General features: G+C 37.3%; 1 protein-coding gene across 1 annotated transcript in view; it reads left to right on the top strand.

The window, feature by feature from the left end:
- The window catches only part of PKD2 (polycystin 2, transient receptor potential cation channel), a 40,648-nt gene extending 16,810 nt beyond the window's left edge, over positions 1-23,838 (top strand). Inside the window, exons 3-15 of the mRNA XM_067557151.1 lie at positions 681-814; positions 2,416-2,666; positions 3,438-3,662; positions 4,856-5,084; positions 7,025-7,195; positions 9,825-10,006; positions 10,836-10,956; positions 14,478-14,576; positions 15,694-15,815; positions 17,156-17,273; positions 17,508-17,671; positions 19,588-19,735; positions 20,253-23,838. Coding sequence (XP_067413252.1) covers positions 681-814; positions 2,416-2,666; positions 3,438-3,662; positions 4,856-5,084; positions 7,025-7,195; positions 9,825-10,006; positions 10,836-10,956; positions 14,478-14,576; positions 15,694-15,815; positions 17,156-17,273; positions 17,508-17,671; positions 19,588-19,735; positions 20,253-20,492 — 2,204 coding nt within the window. The 3' untranslated portion in view covers positions 20,493-23,838. The remainder of the gene's footprint in view (positions 1-680; positions 815-2,415; positions 2,667-3,437; positions 3,663-4,855; positions 5,085-7,024; positions 7,196-9,824; positions 10,007-10,835; positions 10,957-14,477; positions 14,577-15,693; positions 15,816-17,155; positions 17,274-17,507; positions 17,672-19,587; positions 19,736-20,252) is intronic.
- The last annotated feature ends 18 nt before the right edge of the window (positions 23,839-23,856 follow it).

Below are 23,856 nucleotides of genomic sequence, written 5' to 3' on the forward strand. Positions count from 1 at the left end.
ATTTCAGAAGTTTAATAATAAATATCTGTAACTATAAATAATAAACTAACTCAAGAAAGCTGAGTTTTAACATGGAATATTTTAAAGCTGATTGACACTTTATTTTGTATTCCTTTTACACTAAGGGTATGCTTACACTGCAGTTCCAGTGGTTCTCAGTTCTCCAGTGGTCCTGTGGCCCGATCAGCACACAGCTGCGGCCCATGTGACATCCTCAGGTCCATATAGGTAGTATTGGATGCGGCCCACAATGGTAAATAGGTTGAGAACCACTGAGCTAAACACTCGCAGCCGGCCTGTGCCAGTTGGCGTGGGCTGCAGCTTGAGCTCTCAGACCATCCCACCTCTCAGGGTCCTAGAGCCCTGGCTCCAGCCTCAGCCCCAATGTCTACACCTCAATTAAACAGCTCCTTAGCCCATGCTACATGAGTCCAATTCAAATGGCATGGGCCAGCCATAGGTTTTTAATTGCCGTGTAGACATAGCATAAGATCACTTCAGAGTGATTAATGATGATTATTGGGGGCTTGGTGATAAGGAAGAGCTTGCCTTATATTTTATCCTATTTAGAAATGTTAACATGAAATCTATGTGTAAAATACAATCAGATGTTTTTTAAATAAGCATTTTAAACTTGGTTCCCTCTTTTTCTCCCCTTTATCAAAAAATGTCTCCTGCAGTGACTTATGGGATGGTGAGTTCCAGTATGTTCTATTACACTAGGGTAATGTCACAACTCTTCCTGGAAACGCCTTTATCGAAAATGGAGAAAACCAATTTCAAAACCTTATCCACCATGGAGGACTTCTGGAAGGTGAAGGGGGAAAAAAGTATCTTATTGTCACTGTAAATTAGTTATTTTTCCCCTGCTGGACTCACAGCTCTAATCTGTAATTATCTCTTAAATTCTTCATCATAATCAACACATGCTCTTAGGCCTGGTCTACGCTTTTGCCAATATAGTAATGTTGCCTGGGGGTGTAATTTTTTTTTTGTAACTACATTTTTATGCTGGCAAACGCTCTAGTGTAGATGCAGTTATACTGGCAATGATGTGCTCTGCTACTGTGGCTTATTTTGTTCAGCAAACTGGTATAAGCTATATGAGCAAAAACATTATTTTGTCACTATAAGATGCATCTACCCACAGAGGATTTGCTGGTATAACTACACCAGCAAACCATTGTAGCGTAGACAAGGCCACAGTTAATGAGTGCAATCAACTAAACATGTTTAATTCAGGAGTCAAGATGTCACAGTTGGTTAGCACTTGTTAGTTTCACTTCTAGAACCTGGATTTAAATCAGATCACAAGAGAGAATGCACTTGGTTCTCATAGTAATACAGTTACTTATCAGGTCTACTAACTCGGACACTACTGACTTAATATATGACACACCTGTAGAGTTGCTGAGGTGTGCTACATCAAAAATTATTAGTAGCCCTGTTGATTTCAGTGGTACTACTTTATGCTTAAAGCTAAGCACATGCATAACTCTTTGTGGCATTCGGGCATTTGTTTGCCAATCATTGATCTGTTGCTACTTCTGAGCCGTTATTGGTCCTGGTCCTGCATTGTGCAGTGTGCAGTTGCAGTGGTCTTGCTTTGTGCAGGGTGTAGGTGTAGCAGTCTATCCAGGCTCTACAAAATGCAGGAATGAGTACATAATGTGTATTCAGGACAGTTAATGTACAAAAAGTAATTAGAACATTTTCAATATACCAAAACTAATTTTCATTCCTCCCATCTCCCAGAAAACACACTAGTCTACAGAGTAAATTTTTTTAAAATGACTTTGGCACTTAGGAGTTTCATTTTGAAAAAAGACAAGCCCCTAAGTCACTTGGGCATTTTTGAAAATTTTACCTATTATAACCTACTAATAATTTTTCATAAGTCACTTTGATATATTTTAAGTTTCATATTTTTTATTTTTGTAACTCAAGCAGACATATTGCTTTGCATGTTTGATACAAAAATCTGTGCTCTAATATGACTCAACTGCAAAGAGCATAAATATGAGCAAAGAAGAGAGCTCTGTATGTAGCTGAATTCATGGTTGCTTTAGTGGGAATGTTTTTCCCAGTGCAGACATGGCCACAGAGGATCTCTCCATGTTTATAAGAACTAACAATCCTTAATTCTTCCTCTCTTTACTCCTTTGCCCCAGAGGATGTAGCATAGTTATCATACTTCTTATCATGGCAGGTTGGGGAAATTCCCTTGGAACCCATCAACACTTAGTTGTCTAGAGGAGTTGTTGCTAAGTAACTTTATGTAGCAAGAACTTTTTTCTGTTAATAGATAAAAACTAACAATCACAATATAAAACACTGTGGCAGGAATGGATATGTATAAAAATACTGGGTGTTGGCTCTGTACTTAACCTCCCTAAATTCTTTCTTCCTCCTCAGTTCACAGAAGGTCCTTTGTTGGATGGTCTGTACTGGGAGATGTGGTACAACAATAAAACCATGGCACAAAACAAAAGTTTCATTTATTATGAGAACCTGCTTTTGGGGGTACCTCGTGTTCGGCAGCTGAAAGTGAGAAATGGGTCATGCTCTATACCTGAGGACTTAAAAGATGAAATTAAAGAGTGCTACGATGTTTATTCTGTTGCTAATGAAGATACTACTCCTTTTGGGCTCCGAAATGGAACAGCGTATGTATTCCTTTCGCATCCACATAGCCAAGTGTGTGTTCTGCAATTCTGTGGCTGTTTGTGGCTTATTCTTCAGTGATTAAATACCCGGTACTGCCAAATGCAACATCTTAATTATTGTGTGTTCTGCATGTAAACTCTTCCTTTACAGTTAAATCTAAAACAGTTGTCAACTCTAAATTAGTTTCTTCCACCTGTATGAAAGCAAGCTAATGGTTCTGTAGAAGACTGTGTTCTTGGCCACAGTGGTTTAGGTACATCCAACTCTGCCACCAATGGGTGTTTCCATTGCCTAGAAATGCAGTGTGCTTTAAGCATGGCAGTAGAAGCCAGGAGTCCTGACTTCTAATTCTGGATTTTACTGCTTCCTCACTATGAGGCTTTGGTTAAATTGTCTTCCCCATGCACAAAGTGGATATACTATTTGTCTCCCTCACAGAGGTGTTGCGAGGGTTAGTTTGTAAAGTATTATATAAAAATGCTGCTTTTTGTTTCACCAAGAGAATACAACTCCCTGTGCCAATTGAAAGTATTCTGTTGTCAAGACATAGGTGATTTACTGTGACTTGTCATTATCTAGCTTTATTATTAATTTGGTCTGTTAAGCAACCCTCTAGTGCTCCTTTCCAGGTTACAGATATCACAACTTTCTTACTAGTATCTTTTGAAAAAAATCCCAGTTGCTATAACTTAAGTGATCAATTTTATATATAGGGTGTTACATATGAAATGAATAATTAACGTATTCTTTCTCTTGCTGTCTTAAACTAGTTGGACTTACACCAATGAACAAGATTTGAATGGGAGCAGCCACTGGGGGTTGATTGCCTCATACAGTGGGGCTGGTTACTATCAGGATCTGTCAAGAAGCAGAGAGGAGACAGCTGCACAGATTGCTAACCTTAAGAAACACTTGTGGCTGGATAGAGGGACAAGGGCAGCCTTTATTGATTTCTCTGTGTACAATGCGAACATCAATCTATTCTGTATTGTCAGGTATTTATAGAACTTTGGATTGCATTTATGTTCTCTCAAATGACGTATATATATTGTATTTTTTTTATTTTGTATCATGGGAATTAATCAATACGCACTGAGGTTACTATGTAGTGAAGTTAGAGCCTCTCAGAACTTTTCAGCAAAAGGAAGAATTATTTGTATTGCTAATGACTTCCATCTCAAATGCTTATTGTTGGATAGCAATTGGAGTTGTATCTACTTCCCTCAGGGAGTAACTAGAAAAGACACCTGAGTATCCTGTCCAGCACATCCACAGAGCTTACCCACCCATCTCTTGTGTACTCCTTCCTTCCAATTGACATTTTTGAAATGAGTCTCATGTTTTAAGGTTGTGTTTTTTTCAAATAATTCTTGTTTGAGAAATTCATATTTTCTTCACAGGGTGTTGAGAATTTCTCTCCACCATCACTGCCAAATATAGGGTAACTTGATACATTTGAAAGAGATTAGCTGAAGGCAATAGAGCCTGGGTCAGATTATGAAACCATTTTTTTTTATGTTGGGGATGATTTATTCTGGTTTAACAAACTGTGTAGCTACATGGAAATGGGAAGTTTATATTCTGACAGATGCACTATATAACAATATTTTATGCAAATCAGGGTTCTTCTACTTTAAAAAATCCCAATATTGATTTTAAATTATATTTATACTGCAGTTACCAAAACGATCTGAAATCAGTGACTGTATTCCAAAGGGACACTGCTGAGTGTTAAAAAAGTCACCAAAAAAAAATCCTTACACATATTATTAACAGCACCTACAATTATGAAAAAGCCAACATTTTTTTAAATTGCTGGTTGGGATTTTTTGTATTAAATTTAGCCTGGACCGTAAAACTAGACAGACCAACTTCAATTCCTGGTACTTAAGTTGCAGACTATAGAGACCAAATTCCACGATGCCTTGTGTTTGTCACCTAAGTGAAAAATTGTGCACATACTTTAAAATTTGAGCATATAGGAATTTCTAAATCAAACATTAATTCACTAATTTTAGCTCTAAAATTTTTAAAAATGAAAACTCAAGGAAAAAAATTCTACTACTATTCAAAGTTTGTAAAAGTTCCTGCTGACAGATTCTAAAAGTCCAGACTTATGCTGTTGGTGAAGTAGTTTTCAGAGTCTGTGTTTCAAGCATAATATTTTTGTTTTCTTTTTGAAATGCAGGTTATTAGTGGAGTTTCCAGCAACTGGAGGCCTCATTACATCTTGGCAGTTTCAGCCAGTGAAGCTTATCCACTACATTTCTACTTTTGATTTCTTCCTGGCAGCCTGTGAAATGGCCTTTTGTCTCTACACCCTTTATTATATAGTAGAAGAGGTCTTGGAAATTCACATCCATAAACTGCATTACTTCAGGAGTCTCTGGAATTGTCTTGATATTCTCATCATTGTGGTGGGTGATGGCTTATGGATATGAATCTTTACAGTATTCTAGTACTGCTTTCTTTTAAGAGCTTTTCTGGAAGTGCTTAGTGCACTCAGCACTAGTACCATGGATATAGGGGACAAATGTGTGTTGAAAGAGACAGCAGCAACATTCTAATTACATGACTTCAGTGAGATTACTCATGGTAGAAGGTATTACTCAGTGTGAGTAAGGGTATCACAATTTAGATGGTAGTGTTTATGTATATTTTGCTGAATTTCCTTGATTCTCCTATTCAGTGGCATCTTTAGGAGAGGATCTGAAAGGATTCTACCGCATACAGAAGGATATTTAGCATCTGTCAGTTTTTTTAACCTTCTTCCCACTTTACAAAGCCACTTTGAAATAATTTTCTTCCAGTGATTTTAGAAGCTGCCTGCAGGGACAGCCGTGAGAAGAGGAAACTTTAACAAATTCTTCTGTACTGTGGCTCTCTCATACTTCCACATATCAAATACCAGCTGATACAATGATTTTTGAGTGGCATTTCAATGACAACACCTTCTGTTTTAAAGCCAATACTTTTGGACACTTTGAGAAGAGGGTGTGGGAGTCTCAGTGCATTTGCAAAGTAATATTAACAAATCTTAGTGTTTTTAGTCATACATTTAGCCAGCTAATAACAAGTTTTAAGTGACATTGCCTGCTACTTGCCAACCAGAACCAAGTGCCAGAGAGTTTAGCAGATTGCTCAGCACGGCCTGCAGCAGCATGTTTTCCATATAGTAGATGTCAAAGCTTGCTTCCTGAAAAAGCAGACAGAATGTTCTTTGTTTGGAGTGAAAAATTCAGTTTTGAACTTCAAGTTCCTGTTTAATCCATGAAATCCTTGTAAACCACTGAGCTGGGGTTTTGCCAACTTTGCTTTATACAAATACATTTACCAACAATGTAATGATTGAAATGATACAGAGAGAGGAATAATCTATCAGAATTAGCATGGTACAAGGAACCAGCAGTTTCTGCATTTTTATTCTGGACTCTGATTCTGAGTACTCTAGCCTTGGGCAAGTCACTTTAACCTCTCTGCCTTAATATTCTGTACTATAGGGAATAATACCTCCCTACAGGAAATTTGTGACTGAAAAACTATACAAATGTTGAATTATCACTTGAACTATTTGCCTCTACAGCATTAAGTTGGGGGTGGGGGAATGAGAAATGTTGTTGCTATAGTCAAAATGTACCATATATTTAAATCGGATTGTCAAACTCAGTCCGAGGAGAGGGCCGATTTCTACGTGTAATTATGGTCCATGGGCCAGGGTACAAATTCAGGACTATATATGCCCCACAATGCACAGTGCATTGCTCACTGATGTCATTGAAAGATTTTGATGACAAGGGAGGAAGCTGACCTTTGTGGTAGTAGCTAAACATGTAATTAGTCATTATTTGTTCTGTGCATTATTGGGCCATTCATCACTCAGTGAGAACATTTGCTCCTTCTTTAGGCTACCATTATTTCTGCCCTTAATTTCTCTTCCCTGTCTGTGAATCTCCTGTGTTCTTTTCTTTGCATTTCCCAGTCCCAGTGGGGTTCACTCCCACCACCATTGTCCAGTCTATCCACTAAAATGATCTATGTAGGGACAGGGTAGTTGATCTGAGTCATTGTTTCAGACTGTCTGCAGCCTGAGGCAGACATTAGTGCATCAATTTAAACCATGCTCATGTTTAGAAGGTGTTCTGCACCCAGGAGGGCTAGAATTTTTTTTTATTTTAAATGAATGCTTTGATTCTGAATGTCATGCAGGCCATAATAAACATCATATGGGCTGGATCTAGTCTGTAGGCACTGATTGCCACACCGGTCTTAAAAAAATGCACTGTCTATTTATGTAGTAGAGTTTAAAACCTATTAAGTCAAGCATTTCTTATTGTTTATATATTTCTTTTCTACTCAGCTATCAGTAGCAGCTATAGGAATTAACATATCTAGAAGATCAACAGTGGACATGTTACTGAAGAAGCAGCTGGAAGATCAAAATGCTTTCCCCAATTTTGAATCTTTGGCATATTGGCAAATACAATTTAACAACATTGCTGCTGTCACTGTGTTTTTTGTCTGGATTAAGGTAAATGAAAGATGTGCCTCTTATACTTCAGATTGGAATCAAGCTCTTTAACACACACCCTGATGTAACTGCAAGAAATATCTTTGATTTGTTTCTGTGCCTTGGAAGCAACCAACTGCATTTCAAGCATGCTCGCGTTTCTGCTCAGGCTAGCCATGGAAAATTTCAGACCAAAAGCATAACTCTGTGCAAGTGAAAACAGGGTTATAATCTTGCAACCAGATTTCAAACAATAGAATCAGTGAATAGTGCTAATGCTAATAGTGCTCGCAGTAAATTATATGAAAAAAATCAGTCTAGTTTTGTCATTCCTTGACCCTGTAGCAAGTCACTAGCCCTAACTGGTTCCTGTTCTCTCCCAGCCTGGTTCAGCTGTTGCCATTTCATCCATCAACCCATATACACAAGTCCTATAATGTTAAGTCATGGATAGTTTCTAAAATGCATGGAATCTGTGACTTCCATGTCTTTTGTGCTGAGGCTATACACTCATTAGTGCTTAAAATGATAATACTTTTGCTTTCCTTGAGTCTTACTTGTCGCCTTTCATTTTTTTTCTTCCCTTTTTGTGGCTTTTTTGATTTAGTCAAAGTTGACATAGCAGCAGCAAAGACTTAAACTAAGGCAGCTGGATTTAAACTATATGTTTTCAGGCAGACTATTTCTATATCATTTCCATTCCTCTGAATGGACCTTTAGGATAAGAAGACATTGAACTAGTAGTTATTATGGATGTGATTAAAGATGTAGCCATTTAATAACTAAGCTTCAAAATGGAGCAAGTTCATACCTTTCCTTGTGCTGTTTTAATTTCTCTAGATGAAGACTAGATAATATTGGTAGTTTTTAATGCTGAAACTGTTTTCACAACTAAAAGGTCTAGAAGCTTTTTAAAATGGGGATAGACCTTAAAAAAATACTCTAACACTGAACATGGAATCCCAAGGTGTCGTCATATTGCTGTGATTTCCATATCATGAGTGCTTGGTTTACAAGAAAAAGGATGTCTTTCCTATTTCCCAACCCTGACAGCTTACCCTAGGACCTGAGAGTTATGCTGGGAAGTTTCTTCTGCTAATAATAAAGTTTCCTTTCGGTCAAATCAGGCCCTCTGAGACACCTGTGCAATCTTATAAGCACTCAGTGGATTTGCTCATGTATAACTCACCATAACTAAAGGTAACAATTCTGCTGATGAATGAAAAAATAGAAGCCATCTGAGTCTGCCAGAGCTGTGTAGGCTTAGCAGGGCTGACAGGAATAAACTCTAGTAAAAAATTTTATTACTTAAAATTAGTCGATATAACTCTGAATATGCACGGGAGCTGATTTCTTGAGAAAGAAGGTGCTATATTTGTTGTAACTTTTCAGAATAAAACTGCACTTCAGATGACTAGATTTTAGAGCAGTGATTTCCAACCTGGAGGGCACAGACATTTCTGAAGAGTCATGAGGTTGCCAATCTTAGTTCCCAGCTTTCCTTTCCCCCAAGTGGCACTGTACAATGCTGCCACTGCAACATTGCTTACTGTACCTCTGGTAACAGACAGAACTTCTAAAAAGGGCGGTAACAAAAAGGTTGGGAATCACTGTTTTAAGAGATTAGCAAATTTGAAGGAAGATCCTATTTCAACAGATTTCCATTGCCCATAGCTGTAGGACACTTCTAATTACAGCTTCTCTGCTTTGCAAGAAGTTAGGTTATAATACATTTTAGGTTATAATATAATAAATTTTAGAAGCATAAAAGTTCCTCTGGCTCTCCTATGATCTCATATTTTATGCTTCTAAAACTTTTAGTGATCTATTAATTTCTGGAAATGAAGTTGATAGTAACTCGGTGTATCTTGATGGTGAAGGAGGGAATCTTGAGATACGAATGCATGGAACTATTTAAAGTGCTCTGGTAAATCTAAATCTTGACATTTGAATGGCTGTTCCATGATAGTTTTTTCTGTTCATGTCCATCTTTTCTTTCTGTCCTCTAGAAGTAATGAGTTCTAGAAGGAAACATTTTTGTTAATGAATTGGTGAAGCTATCTAATGGACGGACAGCTTAGCATTAGATCGGCAGAGAGAATTCCCTCTGTATACTTTAGAAAGTAATACATTCATTCTTAATCTACCAAGTGAGTTGTGTACCCTATCATTATGATAGAAAATATAAAACAAAACACAGCTATATACAGTTTTTACATTAAATAGATGTGAATGTTAAATAAAAATTGGAAATTCCTGTCCTGTTACTTCTTTGTGTTTAAATAAAAAGCCAAATAACCCAACAAGTCTGTATGGAGGTTTCTTCACAATGGTTCAATATTTTTTTCTCCTTCAAAATAGTTCTAATATTGGTACCCCAACACTATAATAAAACCAGTCTGTGCAATAAAACCAGTGTGTGCATATAGTAGAGCAGGATTGGAAATTTGGGTCTTCCCCAATGAATTTTCCTTCCATTTCTAGTAAGAGTGTTTTGGTGGAAGGGATATTCCTAAAAATAAAAGTAGAGTAGTTTTCAATATTAAGTGCTGTCAGATTTGAATACTCTTTGAATGTAAAGGGATGGAAAGCTGCTCAGTCATAAGTAGTTGTCTGTCTTGTCTTTACATCTATTTCTCTTTCTTAACAGCTCTTCAAATTTGTCAGCTTTAACAGAACAATGAGCCAGTTATCCACCACCATGTCTCGCTGTGCCAAAGACGTTATTGGCTTTGCTATTATGTTTTTCATTATTTTCTTAGCATATGCTCAGCTGGCTTACCTTGTGTTTGGCACTCAAGTTGATGACTTCAGCACTTTCCAGGAGTGTGTGTAAGTATAATAATAAAAAACAGTTCCTCCGTACATAAGCAAATGACCTCAGTTACAATCCCGTGTCTGTGATGAGGTATTAAAGCTCTCAGATAAATATCAAAATTCTAGCTAGCTGACTGTTTTTGTAGGTATATGGGATTTCTAAAAACTGTAACTTAAACTTTTAAAAAAATGTTTCAATATACTGTACTTGAAACAGTTGAAAAAAATCTTCACTCTACAATACATGACAATTGCATATATTAAATTAAACCATTTTCTTAAGAATTGCTTGTAGATCATGACAAAATTGTTGTTAAACATAGACTAACTTCTTATTTCTTAACATATGAGGAGACGGGGACCTCCTCCAAATAGGTGGAAGTCATAGGGTTTTGAGGATTTATCACTGACTGCTACATTACTTTACATTGCAGTAATGACATACATTTAATTACTGAGTGATTGCATAGTACCCTAAAAACTACAGAACATCCATATAACTACATACGACTAATAATTAAACATTGCTTAATAGACAGTAATTATTCCAAGTTTTACAGCATAATGGGAACTTTAAAATACCTTGTAATGCATAAAAAGAGGTTGAATTTAGTTGAACTAAGTTCTGCTCCACTGTGACTCTTGTGAGACTAGTGATGGATATGAAGATTTAATTAGCACAGCAACTGATAATTCAGATAATGTAGTTCCCCCGCCACACTTCCTCTCCCCTCCACCGCATTCCATAATGAAAGTGCTCAGCTCAGAATAGTGAAATGTCACAAATTGCTGCCAGAATTAAAAAATGTTAACAGCTGGACATGTTTTTATTTTGTTTTTAAAGCTTTACTCAGTTCCGCATCATTTTGGGAGACTTTAACTTTACAGAAGTTGAAGAAGCTAACAGAGTTTTGGGACCAATTTATTTCACTACATTTGTGTTCTTTATGTTCTTCATTCTTTTGGTATGTAAGCCTTTGTTTATGGAGGGGGGCAGGTGGCACAGTTGAGTTTTCAGTTACTTTCATCTTTACATCTCTCCTATTATTTTTGGTTATAGTAAGATTACAACACAGCTGGAAACTTAACCTTTAAGGGAAGCCCATCTCTATACTCAATTTGTCTTTCAAAATAAAGTTGCATTGCATTTCTCTGCCCCTGCCACAGCCCTTCAAATGTTTCCTGATTAAAGAATATTTTATTTTATTCTTAAATCTAAGCAGTGACTTGGTATATAAACTCTTCACAAGTAGATGAACAGCATTATGGTGAGGAATTGCAGTATTCCCCCATACATACTGACTGCATCTTTATTTATAAACAGTGCTCATGTTCAGGGCTGAATGTTACTGGAATCTGAAGAAGAAATTCAGACATTAAATTACCATTGAATGAGTGAGTCCGTGCACTATCCCTTAACACTGATACTGAATACGTATCATATTACTTTAATGAACTAAGGAGTTGGGAGTGGAAGAAAGACTCTCTTACCACCCTCTCCCCTAACCATGTTTCATTATTAGATGCAATATCCTTGAGATGAGATCTGTTCACAACCTCTTGAAAGTTGCTTTGACTTTGTGGTACAATTGCTTGTGGTCTGAGACACAAATTTTTGCAAGATCAGAGCAATTTGCAGTGTCATTGGGAGCTTTCATTTTGATAGCATTATGTCCACCATGAATATAAGCTTGTCCAGTGTCTTTCTAATCTTCTCTTCCAACTGCAGAATGTATCAACCACACTATATTTGTTAAAATATTTGCACACATTTATGCAGCAGTGGTACACTTGCTTGAATAAGATGTAGAGAAAAGATCAGACCTAACTTGTTTTGACCAGAATGTTAATGATTTTAGAGCTAATTGGGGCTCTCTTGTAGCAACCTAGCCCCTAAAAGGAAAATCTGCAAGGTTTTGATGCTAATATGGAGAGAGAGCAGATGTAAACATTTTCAAAGAGACTTAAGAGTCAAAGTCACATTGCTTTTTTTCAGTGAAAAAATTTTTTTTTTAATATGAGTAGTAACTTTCCCTTGGCATAGTTCATCCATAGTCCTATTTCACTAGGTGATGAGAGCAATTTCAAATTCATTCCCACTATCTATATATACTTTTCTATTAATTAGATACTGTTACTACTGCTTTCAAATACCATCATCCTTGATGATACCACCAATATAGAGTGGAAATCTCAGTTATTCCCAAACCTGGGGTGCCTGCATGGTGATTTGGTATACTGCTGATAACCTACTATACAGGACAAAAATTTTCTGACACACATTCTGTGGTTAATTCAGTACTGTTGTCTGAAACAACTTCTACATTATTTCATGATATCTCTTATCTAATATAATGGGAATTTAATATCCTTTTTGGATGTTAGTGTTTGTGTGTGACAGGTGGTGAGTGCATCTATTCTGTTAGAATTATTATGAGATTCAGAAGTTTGTTAAAACGTAACCGGCCCAAGGAAGAGTGAGCTAGCAAATAGCATATTTTCAGAGGGGTAGTCATGTTAGTCTGTATACAGCAAAAACAACGAGAGTCCTGTAGCACCTTAAAGACTAACAAATTTCTGCGAGCATAAGCTTTCGTGGATGCATCTGATCAAGTGGGTTGCAGCCCACGAAAGCTTATGCTCGCAGAAATTTGTTAGTCTTAAGGTGCTACAGGACTCTCATTGTTTTTGCCAAATAGCATTTGGGACACATGAGCTTAGGAGGGGCATAGGTTTGAAATCCATTGTGAAACATCTCAGAAAGTTAAAACAAACGGAGGATGGTATTTTGCAGGAGAAAAAGCCCTTTTAAGTAACATCACTGATGGGCATGACCCCACAACAGGTTGTGCCTACTTCTGTTGTTATGTTAAGTAGTAGAATGAGCCTCCTGCTCAGTGGCTGTTATCTTGTTTAATGTTCAGGCCCACCAGGGAATTTGCAGTACTACACCATATTTTGTGGGCTCATTATTGTTTTCAGGTACCGTATGACATGTCCTAAGAGTTGAATGGAATTGTGCTGAGAGCTGTAGCAGAGCAGTCACTGAAATTGTGATATAAAGCCATACTTACTATTGTGGAGTCAAAGGCAAATTGGGCATAAATCAAGGATGGGTCTCCAGGCTTACCTTTCATTTTCCTGGCCTTTGGCTGTGGTGCACACTGATAAATTGATGTTTATTTTTAAAATTAATTTCCTTTTAGAGAAAAAAATACTGTAAAATATATGTTTTTTGCATGAGAATGGAACAACTTGCAGCAATATCAAGTAATTCCAATCATGTAGTCTTGTGCAAAGACACTTATTGGGCATAAATGTGTCTTATCAATATTTTGATATATATATTTACTCTCTTTGGAATGGCTCCTTTCACGTAGTTAGTGTATGTCTAGTATTTGGCATATGTAACAATTTGAAATAGTTTACTATTATTTTCCGATATCATTTATATAGCAATTAGATTCTTGTCAAACTTCATATTCAGAAAGTGTATATATATGGCATACATATGGTGCATGGTAGCTGAATTCTTTTTAGATCTGCTCTGTACTAAAAGTACCACTGCATTTGTAATCAGTTACACTCTCATCTAACCTGGTTAAAATGGAAGAGTTATGTCCACACACAAACTTTTTCGTAATACAGCTATGTTTGTAGTGCACATATGTCATGCAGTCTAAATTCTATAACTGCCTTCTGGGAAAACCTTGGCAGCTGTTTAAAATCATCTCAGCAGGGGATAGTGGGACAGGAGGATATGTGTGCAAAAGAACACGGGCATCATGTGGAACATGACACTCTGAGATGTCTTAACACAGAGAAAAATGGTCAAGCAAGTAACACAAGCAGAGATAGGGGTCCCCTCCACAATACAATGAAAGTGTGCCAAATTGTAACAAGAAGACATCTAGAAAGACTGCTGGCAAGGTAGAACACCATTAGCTGCCACAGGTGTTGGAATAATAATCAACTAACCATGTTGTTAACTAGTTGCAATCTCAGGGCATGTCTATACTGATGGTGGCAAAGTCGCAACCGCCAGATTGATCTTTCTGGATCAATTGAGCTGTTAGTGTAGACCCACTCAATTGATCAGGAAGTCAACTGAGTAAAACCACCCCCTCAAGTAGCGTAGCGCAGCGCAGTGAAGACACCGCGCAGAAGGGAAGCACAGCAGTCAACGTGAGTTACGCAAGCTACTCTGCATAGTTTGTGTAACTCCCGTCGACTGCTGCTGAATCTCCAGGTAAGTGTAGACCAGGATTCAGGTAAATAATGTTGTGGGTGCAGAACCTTAAATTTCAGTGTCTTGGCTTGTTGATATTACCTTCTAAGGTCACTCCTTCCTTTAAAAAAATAAATAAATAAAAACAACAGAGCTGGACCTTGTAGGGTTTTTGTGAGATTGCTACAGTAATGGTCAGATATACTGTTGAACTCTAGAGTTGTATTTTTAAGCTGAATTTTTAAATTTTTTAAACAGAACATGTTTTTGGCCATTATCAATGATACTTACTCAGAGGTCAAATCAGATATGGCCCAGCAGAAGGCGGAAATGGAACTGTCTGATCTTATCAAAAAGGTAAAACAATTTTGTTAGAAATACTCAGATTGTTTTGGCCAGATTCCAGAATCAATGCTGCCTTGTTTCTCACATCTTGGTTTACTGCATAAAATGCTAACCTGTTATATGGGCAACAATGAGTACAACCAATCTACTGCTGAATAAAGCAAATACCCCATTGGGCACTAAAGGCAAGTCAGTTAGAATTAAGTACGGATTAAAATGAATGATGTAACTTCATGTTGGTTTATTCTAGTAACCTGAGACTTGGAACACTGCATCCAATCTCCTTGATTGTGACAATGTGGAGTAGCTCTATCTGCATTGATAAAGATCCCTGGATGTGGAATTGGATTAGATTAAACCTCTAAATCTGCCAGGTTTTTTAGTTTAGTTACTTTATTTTGAGTTCTGACTTTCAGTACCTTCTACTGCACAGTCAGACATGCAGGGTGTCACAAATTCATATGTATATTGAGAGCTGCTGAGTGCAGCCACTACTTAGGCTGTCTAATAAAGTTAGGCCTTAACTTTAAGATCATGTACATGTAAAAATAAATAAATAAATAAATCTTGGCCTAGCTATAAATCTGTGTCGTATATAGAAAATGGCTAGATTTATAGCCAGCATACTCTAAGGTTTTGAATGTGGTTATTAAAATAGAGGAGAAAACTAAAAGTGTTCTATTGTTGGGATGAAGTGGTATAAAATTGCATCCCCAGAACTTATTTCAAAATTGGATAGTGATTTACAAAATGAATACATTAAACAGTATATTGTTTATTTTACACCCAAAGCTGCTGGTAGGAATTTTCAAAGGTGCCTAACAGAGTTAAATGCCCAACTCTCATTGACTTCCAGTGGAAGTTGGGTATCTGAATCCCTTAGGCTCTGTTAGAATCCTAGTCAGTGGCTGCAAGTATGCCTACCATAAGTCATAGAAAAGGGACATGAAAGAGGAATAAGACTTACTGGGTTATCTTGTCCATTCCTTCAAAGCTCATCAGAAAATATTAAATGAGGTTTGGCTTCGTTCGGGAATGCAGGTAGTCTTCTTTACATGAAACAAAAAGCAAAACAAAATTAAGTATGCCATTAGAAGTGACATTTTATTTTCTTTCTTTTCTCTATTAGGGATACAATAAAGCCATGATAAAACTTAAATTGAAAAAAACTACTGTTGATGACATTTCAGAGAACTTGCGACAAGGTGGAGGCAAGTTAAACTTTGATGAACTACGACAGGATCTCAAGGGGTAAGGAAACCAGTATTTTGTATCTTAAATGTATTCCCAGCGACTTGTGATGCAAAGCATCTGTCTGATTTCCTCAAGGCCTATAGCGTGTGAGGGGAAGGGAAGTCCTTTTTAAGGTCCATTAATGCAAATAAAAACAATATGTAGGAATGTTTCCATGTCTGGTGGATTGGTAATAAAGCTTACACTTTCTTTTGTATCTAATGGAAGGGTTCTTGCATAAATAAATATGGTGCTGGAAAATCTGCAGTGTTTCAGGAAATTACAAGGGCATTGCAGAAACAAAACCCCAAACAAAAATGGAGGTTGGGGAAAGAGAGAAATAATGACTAATGGTCTGAGCTGGATATAGGTAATTAACTTTTCTTGGCTTATTGCATTGTACTAGCTATGAGTTGGACCCTGCCACCTCATGGTCAGTGAGGCTCAGCAGCAAAGTTTTGGCACCATTATTGAAGAGGATTAACAACTCAGAGAGAAATATGGTAGTTGCATTTAAGTAGGACTCTGCTCAAAAGGGCTAGCAACCATTGCCCTCCTTCTAGCCTTTTATTTTTTGGAAGGTTTAGAAGTTAGCATTTGAGGAACTCAGTTGCATTTTTGATTCAACATGTGGTTTTGTCCTGATAAGGGCATATGTATGGTGTGAAGGTGGTATTGCAATCCATAGAGAACAATCTTTATAATGGTGGATACAAGCTGACTTTTTTCTCAGATCTCTCAATAGCTTTGAAGTCTGAGTTGCCTGCAGGATTTCAAGGGGCTGGATGGGGGTTGTCTTATACTGGATGTGTTCCTGTCTCATTGATCCCAAAGAGAGACAAATGAAGAATCTTTCCTCCCTCAAGTGCTCTTGCAAATCCCATACAGTTTCATTTAGTCACCTATACTGTTAAGCAGAAACTGGGGAATTTCATGAACTATTTTGATCTGCAGCGTCATCTGCATGCAGATGTTAGGACTAGAGCTCCCGTTTGTCAGACAGAGATGCTGCATTCTCTTTGTTTTCTCAGTGTCAGACACAATTAGGAATATAAAAGTGGAAACTGTCTTAAATGCAATCCAGAAAAGAGAGACTGATGCTGCTAGGCAAGAAAAAAGCTCTAAAGCAGTGGGCTGGGGCCAAAATTGTTGGTGACGTAACCAAGCTTTGCCAGCCTGGTTAGTGAACTTTGATTCATGATGGGGAGGCTTGTAGGCAGCACTGAACTAAGTATGTTTTTGGCTTCTAGAGAATTTGCTATAGTTAAGACTTTTTTGTTCTCACTCTCACCCCCCCCCCCAAATATTTTTGGCAAAACATGAAAAAAAATGAGGGGTCCATTTTATCTTGTTTTCAGGAAGGGCCACACAGATGCAGAGATTGAAGCAATATTTACTAAGTATGACCAGGATGGGGATCAGGAATTGACAGAACACGAACATCAGCAAATGAGAGATGATCTAGAGAAAGAGAGGGTAAGTCATCCGGCAATTGGAAGACCTTAAAACACCATCAATTGGATCCTTGGAGTTTAAGTACTAATTCCCATTTGCATTAGATTTACACTTACTAATCTATTATGTTGTGTAATATCACTCCCAGCAAAGCTATGAAAGGGTGAGAGGTAGTGCAGTGAATGAGGTCATGCAGCTTTTGACCTTCACCACACAGATGAGAGTCTATGAACAACTTGTTTGTTTTTCATGAAGGAGGATCTGGATCTGGACAGGAGCTCTCTACCACGTCCAATGAGCGGTCGAAGCTTCCCTCGCAGTCTGGATGACTCTGAAGAGGACGATGATGAGGACAGTGGACACAGCTCCAGAAGAAGAGGCAGCAGCTCTAGTGGGGTTTCATATGAAGAGTTCCAAGTGTAAGTGTAAGCAGTAGTGCAGTGTGTTTTTTTTTTTTGTTTTTAATATATGCATTGCCCTCCACTATAATTCTGAATATTAACCAAATTACATCTAAGAAATGTGTTACAAAGCTAACTTGTAAATAGCTATTTACTTGAAAATTGTTCTCTGCATTTAAAGTTAGAGGATCCTGGATGAAAATAGAAACAAAAGGAATAGTAGCTCCCAGATTTAAATAACCAACTCAAAAAAACAATTGGTGCAAATGAAGGTCACTTGTCTGTAACTGGGGTTCCTCAAGATGGACTCTGCATACTTAGTGCAGCACCAATTGGCACATCCCAAAAGTAGGAATGTGCAGAGGACACTTGCTGAAATATGGATTTTTCCTACTTTAATTTGGTTGGTGTCTAACGCGGGTATATCTACATGGCAATTTAGTGTGCAGCAAGCCCTGGTGTGAACCTACAACGCGCTAACAGCCAGTTAGTGTGCAGAAAGTTAGTGCACTGTAGATTCACACCCTGGCTTGCCACACACTAAATTGTTGTGTAGACAAGCCCTGAGCCTCTTTGGTGCAGGTGCAGTAAGGATGAGCCACATCACACCTGAGTCCAGGTTAACATGTCTGCTCTGAGGTGTTTGTGGAAGAATTTAATCCATTTTCATCCAATGGCTGACAACCTGAAAGAAACAGTGGCAATGTGAGAGTAATTCTAGAAGCCTACTCTGCTCTTCTTTCATCAGACAAAAATCAAGGTTATTGTAGATTTAAATAGAACAAAAGGATTGGCAAAAAGTGGTATTACGCTTGTGTATTTTGGCTGACATGGTCTCTCTCTGTAGGCCCCAGTCACATCAAGGATGTATGGAGTGGTTATAACTTAGGATAGCTAGAACCAGATTGATCATCTTCCTTGTTCAGCAACAACTGTGTGTGATGCCCCCAAATTGTACTAGTTAATATGTCCACAATCAAATGCCTATGCGTCAGATATATTTTCCTTACCCCCATATAGAACATAAATATCCGTTGATTTGCTTGGGATGGGATTAACACCATTAGAAATATTACATCATAATTAACACTTCTTACTTGCTTTCTAAATCCCCTTCACTTTAAAACATTCCGTTAACTTTAAGGTTGTCTACTGTATTCACCAACTTTTATATGAAACTCATTTGACAGGTGGGCTGGGTAGGTAGGTAACTATGTCTAGGGAACAAAAATAAACCTAGATGCTGTATTTCTGTAGACTGCATAGGCTTAATAATCAAACTGTCAAACCAGCATCAAAGATAAAATTATCTCAGAAAAAGTAATACTATTTGATTTTTTAAATATATGTAGAACATTATGCAAGCCTGTAAACACCTACTTCAAAGAGAGTGCATACAGACCAGATCACCATGGAAACGCATGGGTCTCTTAAGAAGTAGCGTTAACAACTGTTCTACTTTTTTTTCCCCTTCTCTCTCGAAGTATTACACAAGTGATTGTGTTCTAGTGGCAGTGTGCTGGGATTCATGTTCTGGGCCAAAAATCTTCCATCCAGGATGCTATGGAAGACATAATCTCTTCTAAGCAGTGTACCTCTTGTACAATCACCTGTAGCAACTACCAGAAGTGGCACTGACCAGCGCTTCAGTGAGCCCTATCCAGCCCTCCTTTCCTGTACAGTTTATGTGATCCCCTAAAGAGAAGAAAATTGGGGGAAGGAATTTAGGAATTTTGCACTTGCTGTTGTCCCTCTTCCTTGCTGAAAAAAATGACATTATTCCATGATAATGGAATAACTCATTAGATTTAATAGGAACTAAAACATTCATTTGATAATCTTTCCACTTCCTACAAGTATATTAGCTAAAACCAAATTAATGACTTGAAAATGTCATTTGCTAATTTTAATGTTACTATCTGTGTTGCCTTCAGGCTGGTGAGACGAGTGGATCGGATGGAACATTCCATAGGCAGTATCGTTTCCAAAATTGACGCTGTTATTGTAAAGCTTGAAGCAATGGAGAGGGCCAAACTGAAAAGGAGAGATGTGCTGGGAAGACTACTTGATGGAGTTACAGAGGTAAGAAACCCCTGTTGTGATTTGGTCAGTTGACTGATCACTAACTAAATAGCTGTTTTCAGTGCAAGTATGATGATGAGCTTGTTTGTTTCCACTTTTCTTTTCTTTACTACTTTATACATAGGATTGCAAGGAGCTGTGATGCTATGAGGTAGGCACCTTAGTAATGTCAAGCCAGTGACTATCAGTTTCCATTTTGTGTTTATTTACAAGCACTTGATCAAAGTCCAGTCAGTGACTAGTTATCATAGTGAATTAACACATCCCTATGTGAAGGCTCTCCCATACCATGCTGATGGGCACAATATAAAAAACTGTTGTCACTTTTCTACAGCTGCTACAACAGTACCTCTTATGGAGAAGATACAGTGCTTGGTTCAGTACAAAGCCACCTCCTACCTTATGCCATGAATTCATCTGAGATGTCTTGGACTATTTTTATACCCTTCTTCCAGATTTTAATCACAATCAAATTTGGAAGATTACACTGTGAGTTTGTATCTTTCTTTGTATTTAGGATGAAAGATTGGGACGTGACAATGAAATCCACAGGGAACAAATGGAGCGGTTAGTGCGAGAGGAACTGGAGCGTTGGGAATCAGATGACACGGCTTCACAAATAAGTCACCGCTTGGGAACACCACTTGGACTGAATAGCCAGCCTCGTTCTAGGAATTCTCGTCCATCATCCTCTCAGTCAACAGAAGGCATTGATGGAAGTGGAGGAGGCAATGGTGGGAGCAACATCCATGTGTAGTATGATTTTTCAATGGGTTGTTTTAAAATTTAAGCCCTGTATTGTAACAAATACATTGTTTACTATTTGTTTTCCAAAAACAGTGATGAACATTTAAGTTTCAGTGATTGGTAGGACAGCTAAAGAAATATTTACCAAATAAATATATTAAGACATTTTCAAAACAGTTAAACTGTATACAAAGTAAACTTCCTGACAGTGAGATCTGTGAGCCTGAGAAACTCCCAGGAGAAATGGAAGCTAAATAACTAAAACTATGCTGGACAGAGTTCTAGGACAGTAGACATACAATTGGGAGCAAGCTTGTGATGGAGGGAGATAGAGACAGACTAGATAATCTAGTCTATGCCCTAGATTCTCACAATAGCCAAGAGTGCACAAGGGCGGCTCCAGGTACAAAGGTGGCCTTTATGCTTCTGACGACCTTGCTTGTCTCCTTGCATAAAGCAGTTTATGATAGGCTCTAAGCTACCAGTATCCCTAGCTGGAGATAGCTCAGTAGGCCATAGGGACATCTACTCTGCAATCACTGTCAGCAGCAGACAGGAGGCAGATGCAGAGTTGGAGTTAGATTCCAACATACCAGAAGATTACCTTAAGTAGGGTGATACTCCCATTGCCAGCTACATTGGCTTTTAGGACCATAATTTACCACTAGCATTGCTGAAAGTGGCTACACTTATCATAGAATATTAGGGCTTGAAGATACTTCAGGAGGTCATCTAGTCCAACCCTCTGCTCAAAGCAGGACCAATTTACAGGATCTGTGCCAGAGGGTTTTACAAACAGTTCCTCTGTCTTCATTCAGTAAATGGAACTCTTCTCTTTTTCTCAGGAGTTCCACCCTAATGCAGCTACTTAGCAGGAGCTCATTTTGGTTATGTAAAATAGGACTGTAAGAATCTACTTTCCATTAGATAATATTGGAAAGTTGTTAACAAAGTTGTTAAGTAAGTCTCTTCTAAAAGTTTAGATTAATAGATAGCGAAAATGCAATTTAACTTCAACTCAAATGTTTAGATTTCCAGTGCTTTATAATGGAAAATATTATTCTTAAATCCCTATTCTAAAATAAATTAATAAGGTGACAGCCTATATAATTATTCCTGTTTATTATATTTGACACTAATTAAAGTGTCCATCAATCATTATCTTCTTGAGTTTTCCTATAGTATTTTTCTTTAATTTATTTTAAAGCAAATAAACTATTGCCTTTTTCTCTAAGACAGAAATTCATGTTTAGTTCATAGACAGCCTAACCATTTTTATTATGAAGTAGAAGCATATGCCAGTGACATCTTACTTCAGATATTACTTCATACAGAACTGCTTCTTTACACGAGAGACAAGGTGAGTGAGGTACTATATTTATTGGACCAGTTTCTATTTACACATTACTAATTTGATCATTGTGTTTGTCTGTCTTTGGCTTTGAGGGGCAAATTTTCAAAAAGGAAAACCTATGAGCTCCACTTCCAAAATTGCACCTAGCACCCTTTCTACAGTTACATGCAAAAATTAGGTAAACATTAGACCTATTTGAAAAATTTCCACAAGTTGTGAAAAACATCAGTGAATCTTTGGGGGGTGAGGGGGAATTGACATTTTGAACATTTCTGACCAGCTGTAGTAAATATTCATGCCAATTCATAGTCAGGTTCCTAATTAGCTCCCTCTGTATGCACTTACCTGAGCTGCATGGGTAATTGTGGGTATAATTCTGCATGTACCCTTCTTTTTCCTGTATCTTTTGAAATTGTAGCCTTTAATATAACCAGCTGTTTTTACTACAAGATTTGTTGAGACTGCACTAGAAGTAACACTGACAAGTGATTTGTTTGCTATACAAAAAATTAAAGGTAAACATTTACAGGTTTTGATAGTAATATATATTTTGATGCAGTGGAGTACAGGAGTCTCCACTTACTCTCACAGGTGCTTAAGACTTACTGTAGGTTTAAAGGAGAGTAGAAAGCTAAAAATTCCAATAAAGTATCCAGTATTCGAAGAGCAGAGATTTATAGAGTGTACAAAGGAAAATGTCATTGCCAAAGGTTAAGTAGCCTTTTATTGATGCTGGTGGTTTTCACATTCTGCTTATTACAGCAACTGCTTCCTGTAATTAACCTTAAGTACCTTATATTGTGTTAGTACTTTTGATTTGGTATTGGATCAAAAACACCTTACAACTATTACAGTTTTCCCATAGCTATGTACATCAGTACTTGTAGTCATCTTAAGGTATCATCCAAGACACATTACATATGACCAGAGCATTTACTCTTGATAAAATGAAACATTTCATATGTTAAATTTACAAGAAAATGCATGTTCAGGAACTTAAGTCATCTTGGATGAAGGGACTTTTCCTCTACTGAGAGCTGAAATTTCCCAATAGACTGTGGGACAAGCTCCACCAGTGCCCAGTGGATAAGAAATTAATCCACATAAATTTACAAAATAGTAGTATACAACACTTTGTTACATTACTGGACAATTAGCAGTATGGGTTGTGTATGAGGTATATTTTAAGGGGTCAGTTGACTAATGATTTGAAGAATGGTAAATTGTTTTTGCAACCTCTAAAACAAATTAGCATTTGCTCTGTTGGATCATAGGAATATCAAACTGCCAAATACCGTATTATATATGTAATGTATTTTAAAAGTTTAAAACTAATCACACCAAATGATCTGGTTTCACAGGAAAGAGGTTTCTCATGCTCACTTAAAGTGATGGTTTGTTATAAAGACAAGACCTGTTGAGTGTTGCTGCAACGTTATACTGCAGCACTAAAGAAATTTGCATAAGGAAGGGGTTTGTGAAGCTGTGCCTTTTCAAAACACTAAGCTATCACTGTGGCTTTAAATATGCTCTAAAATTGTACCTTTTCTAAACTGTAATATCAAACAAAGCTTTTCTTTCTTTAGTATGTTAATTATGAAAACCAAAATGTTTGCATTCATAGCTATTTGTTCATCTATACATCTGTAACGTGTCGTTACTTAATAACAAACTTCATTTTGAAGTGCAGTAAGCTTTCATGGCCTACCCTTGTCTGTTGACAATGTGCCATGCAATAAATACATGGCAGCTAGACAAATGTGTTATACATTTTTTTATTATGATCTCATTTTAAGTTTTAGATTTTCTGTAATTGTTACTTTGTTTCTAGAGTAAAGAGTTTCTTCTTAGTAAATGTAAAGTCTTTGTATTAACATTTCATCTGATTAGAAAGCTGTTAATTATGCAAGTCTTCCACCTTTCAAGGATTTATTGGTCTATAATACTGAGCACTTTATTTCCTAATAAAGATTTTACATATAAAAACCAATGTTTATGAGAATTATGAACAATTACATGC

This window comes from Emydura macquarii, unplaced genomic scaffold (assembly GCF_026122565.2).
Source record: "Emydura macquarii macquarii isolate MOO-44397 ecotype Brisbane River unplaced genomic scaffold, CSIRO-AGI_Emac_v2 contig_1790, whole genome shotgun sequence".
Taxonomy (NCBI): domain Eukaryota; kingdom Metazoa; phylum Chordata; order Testudines; family Chelidae; genus Emydura; species Emydura macquarii.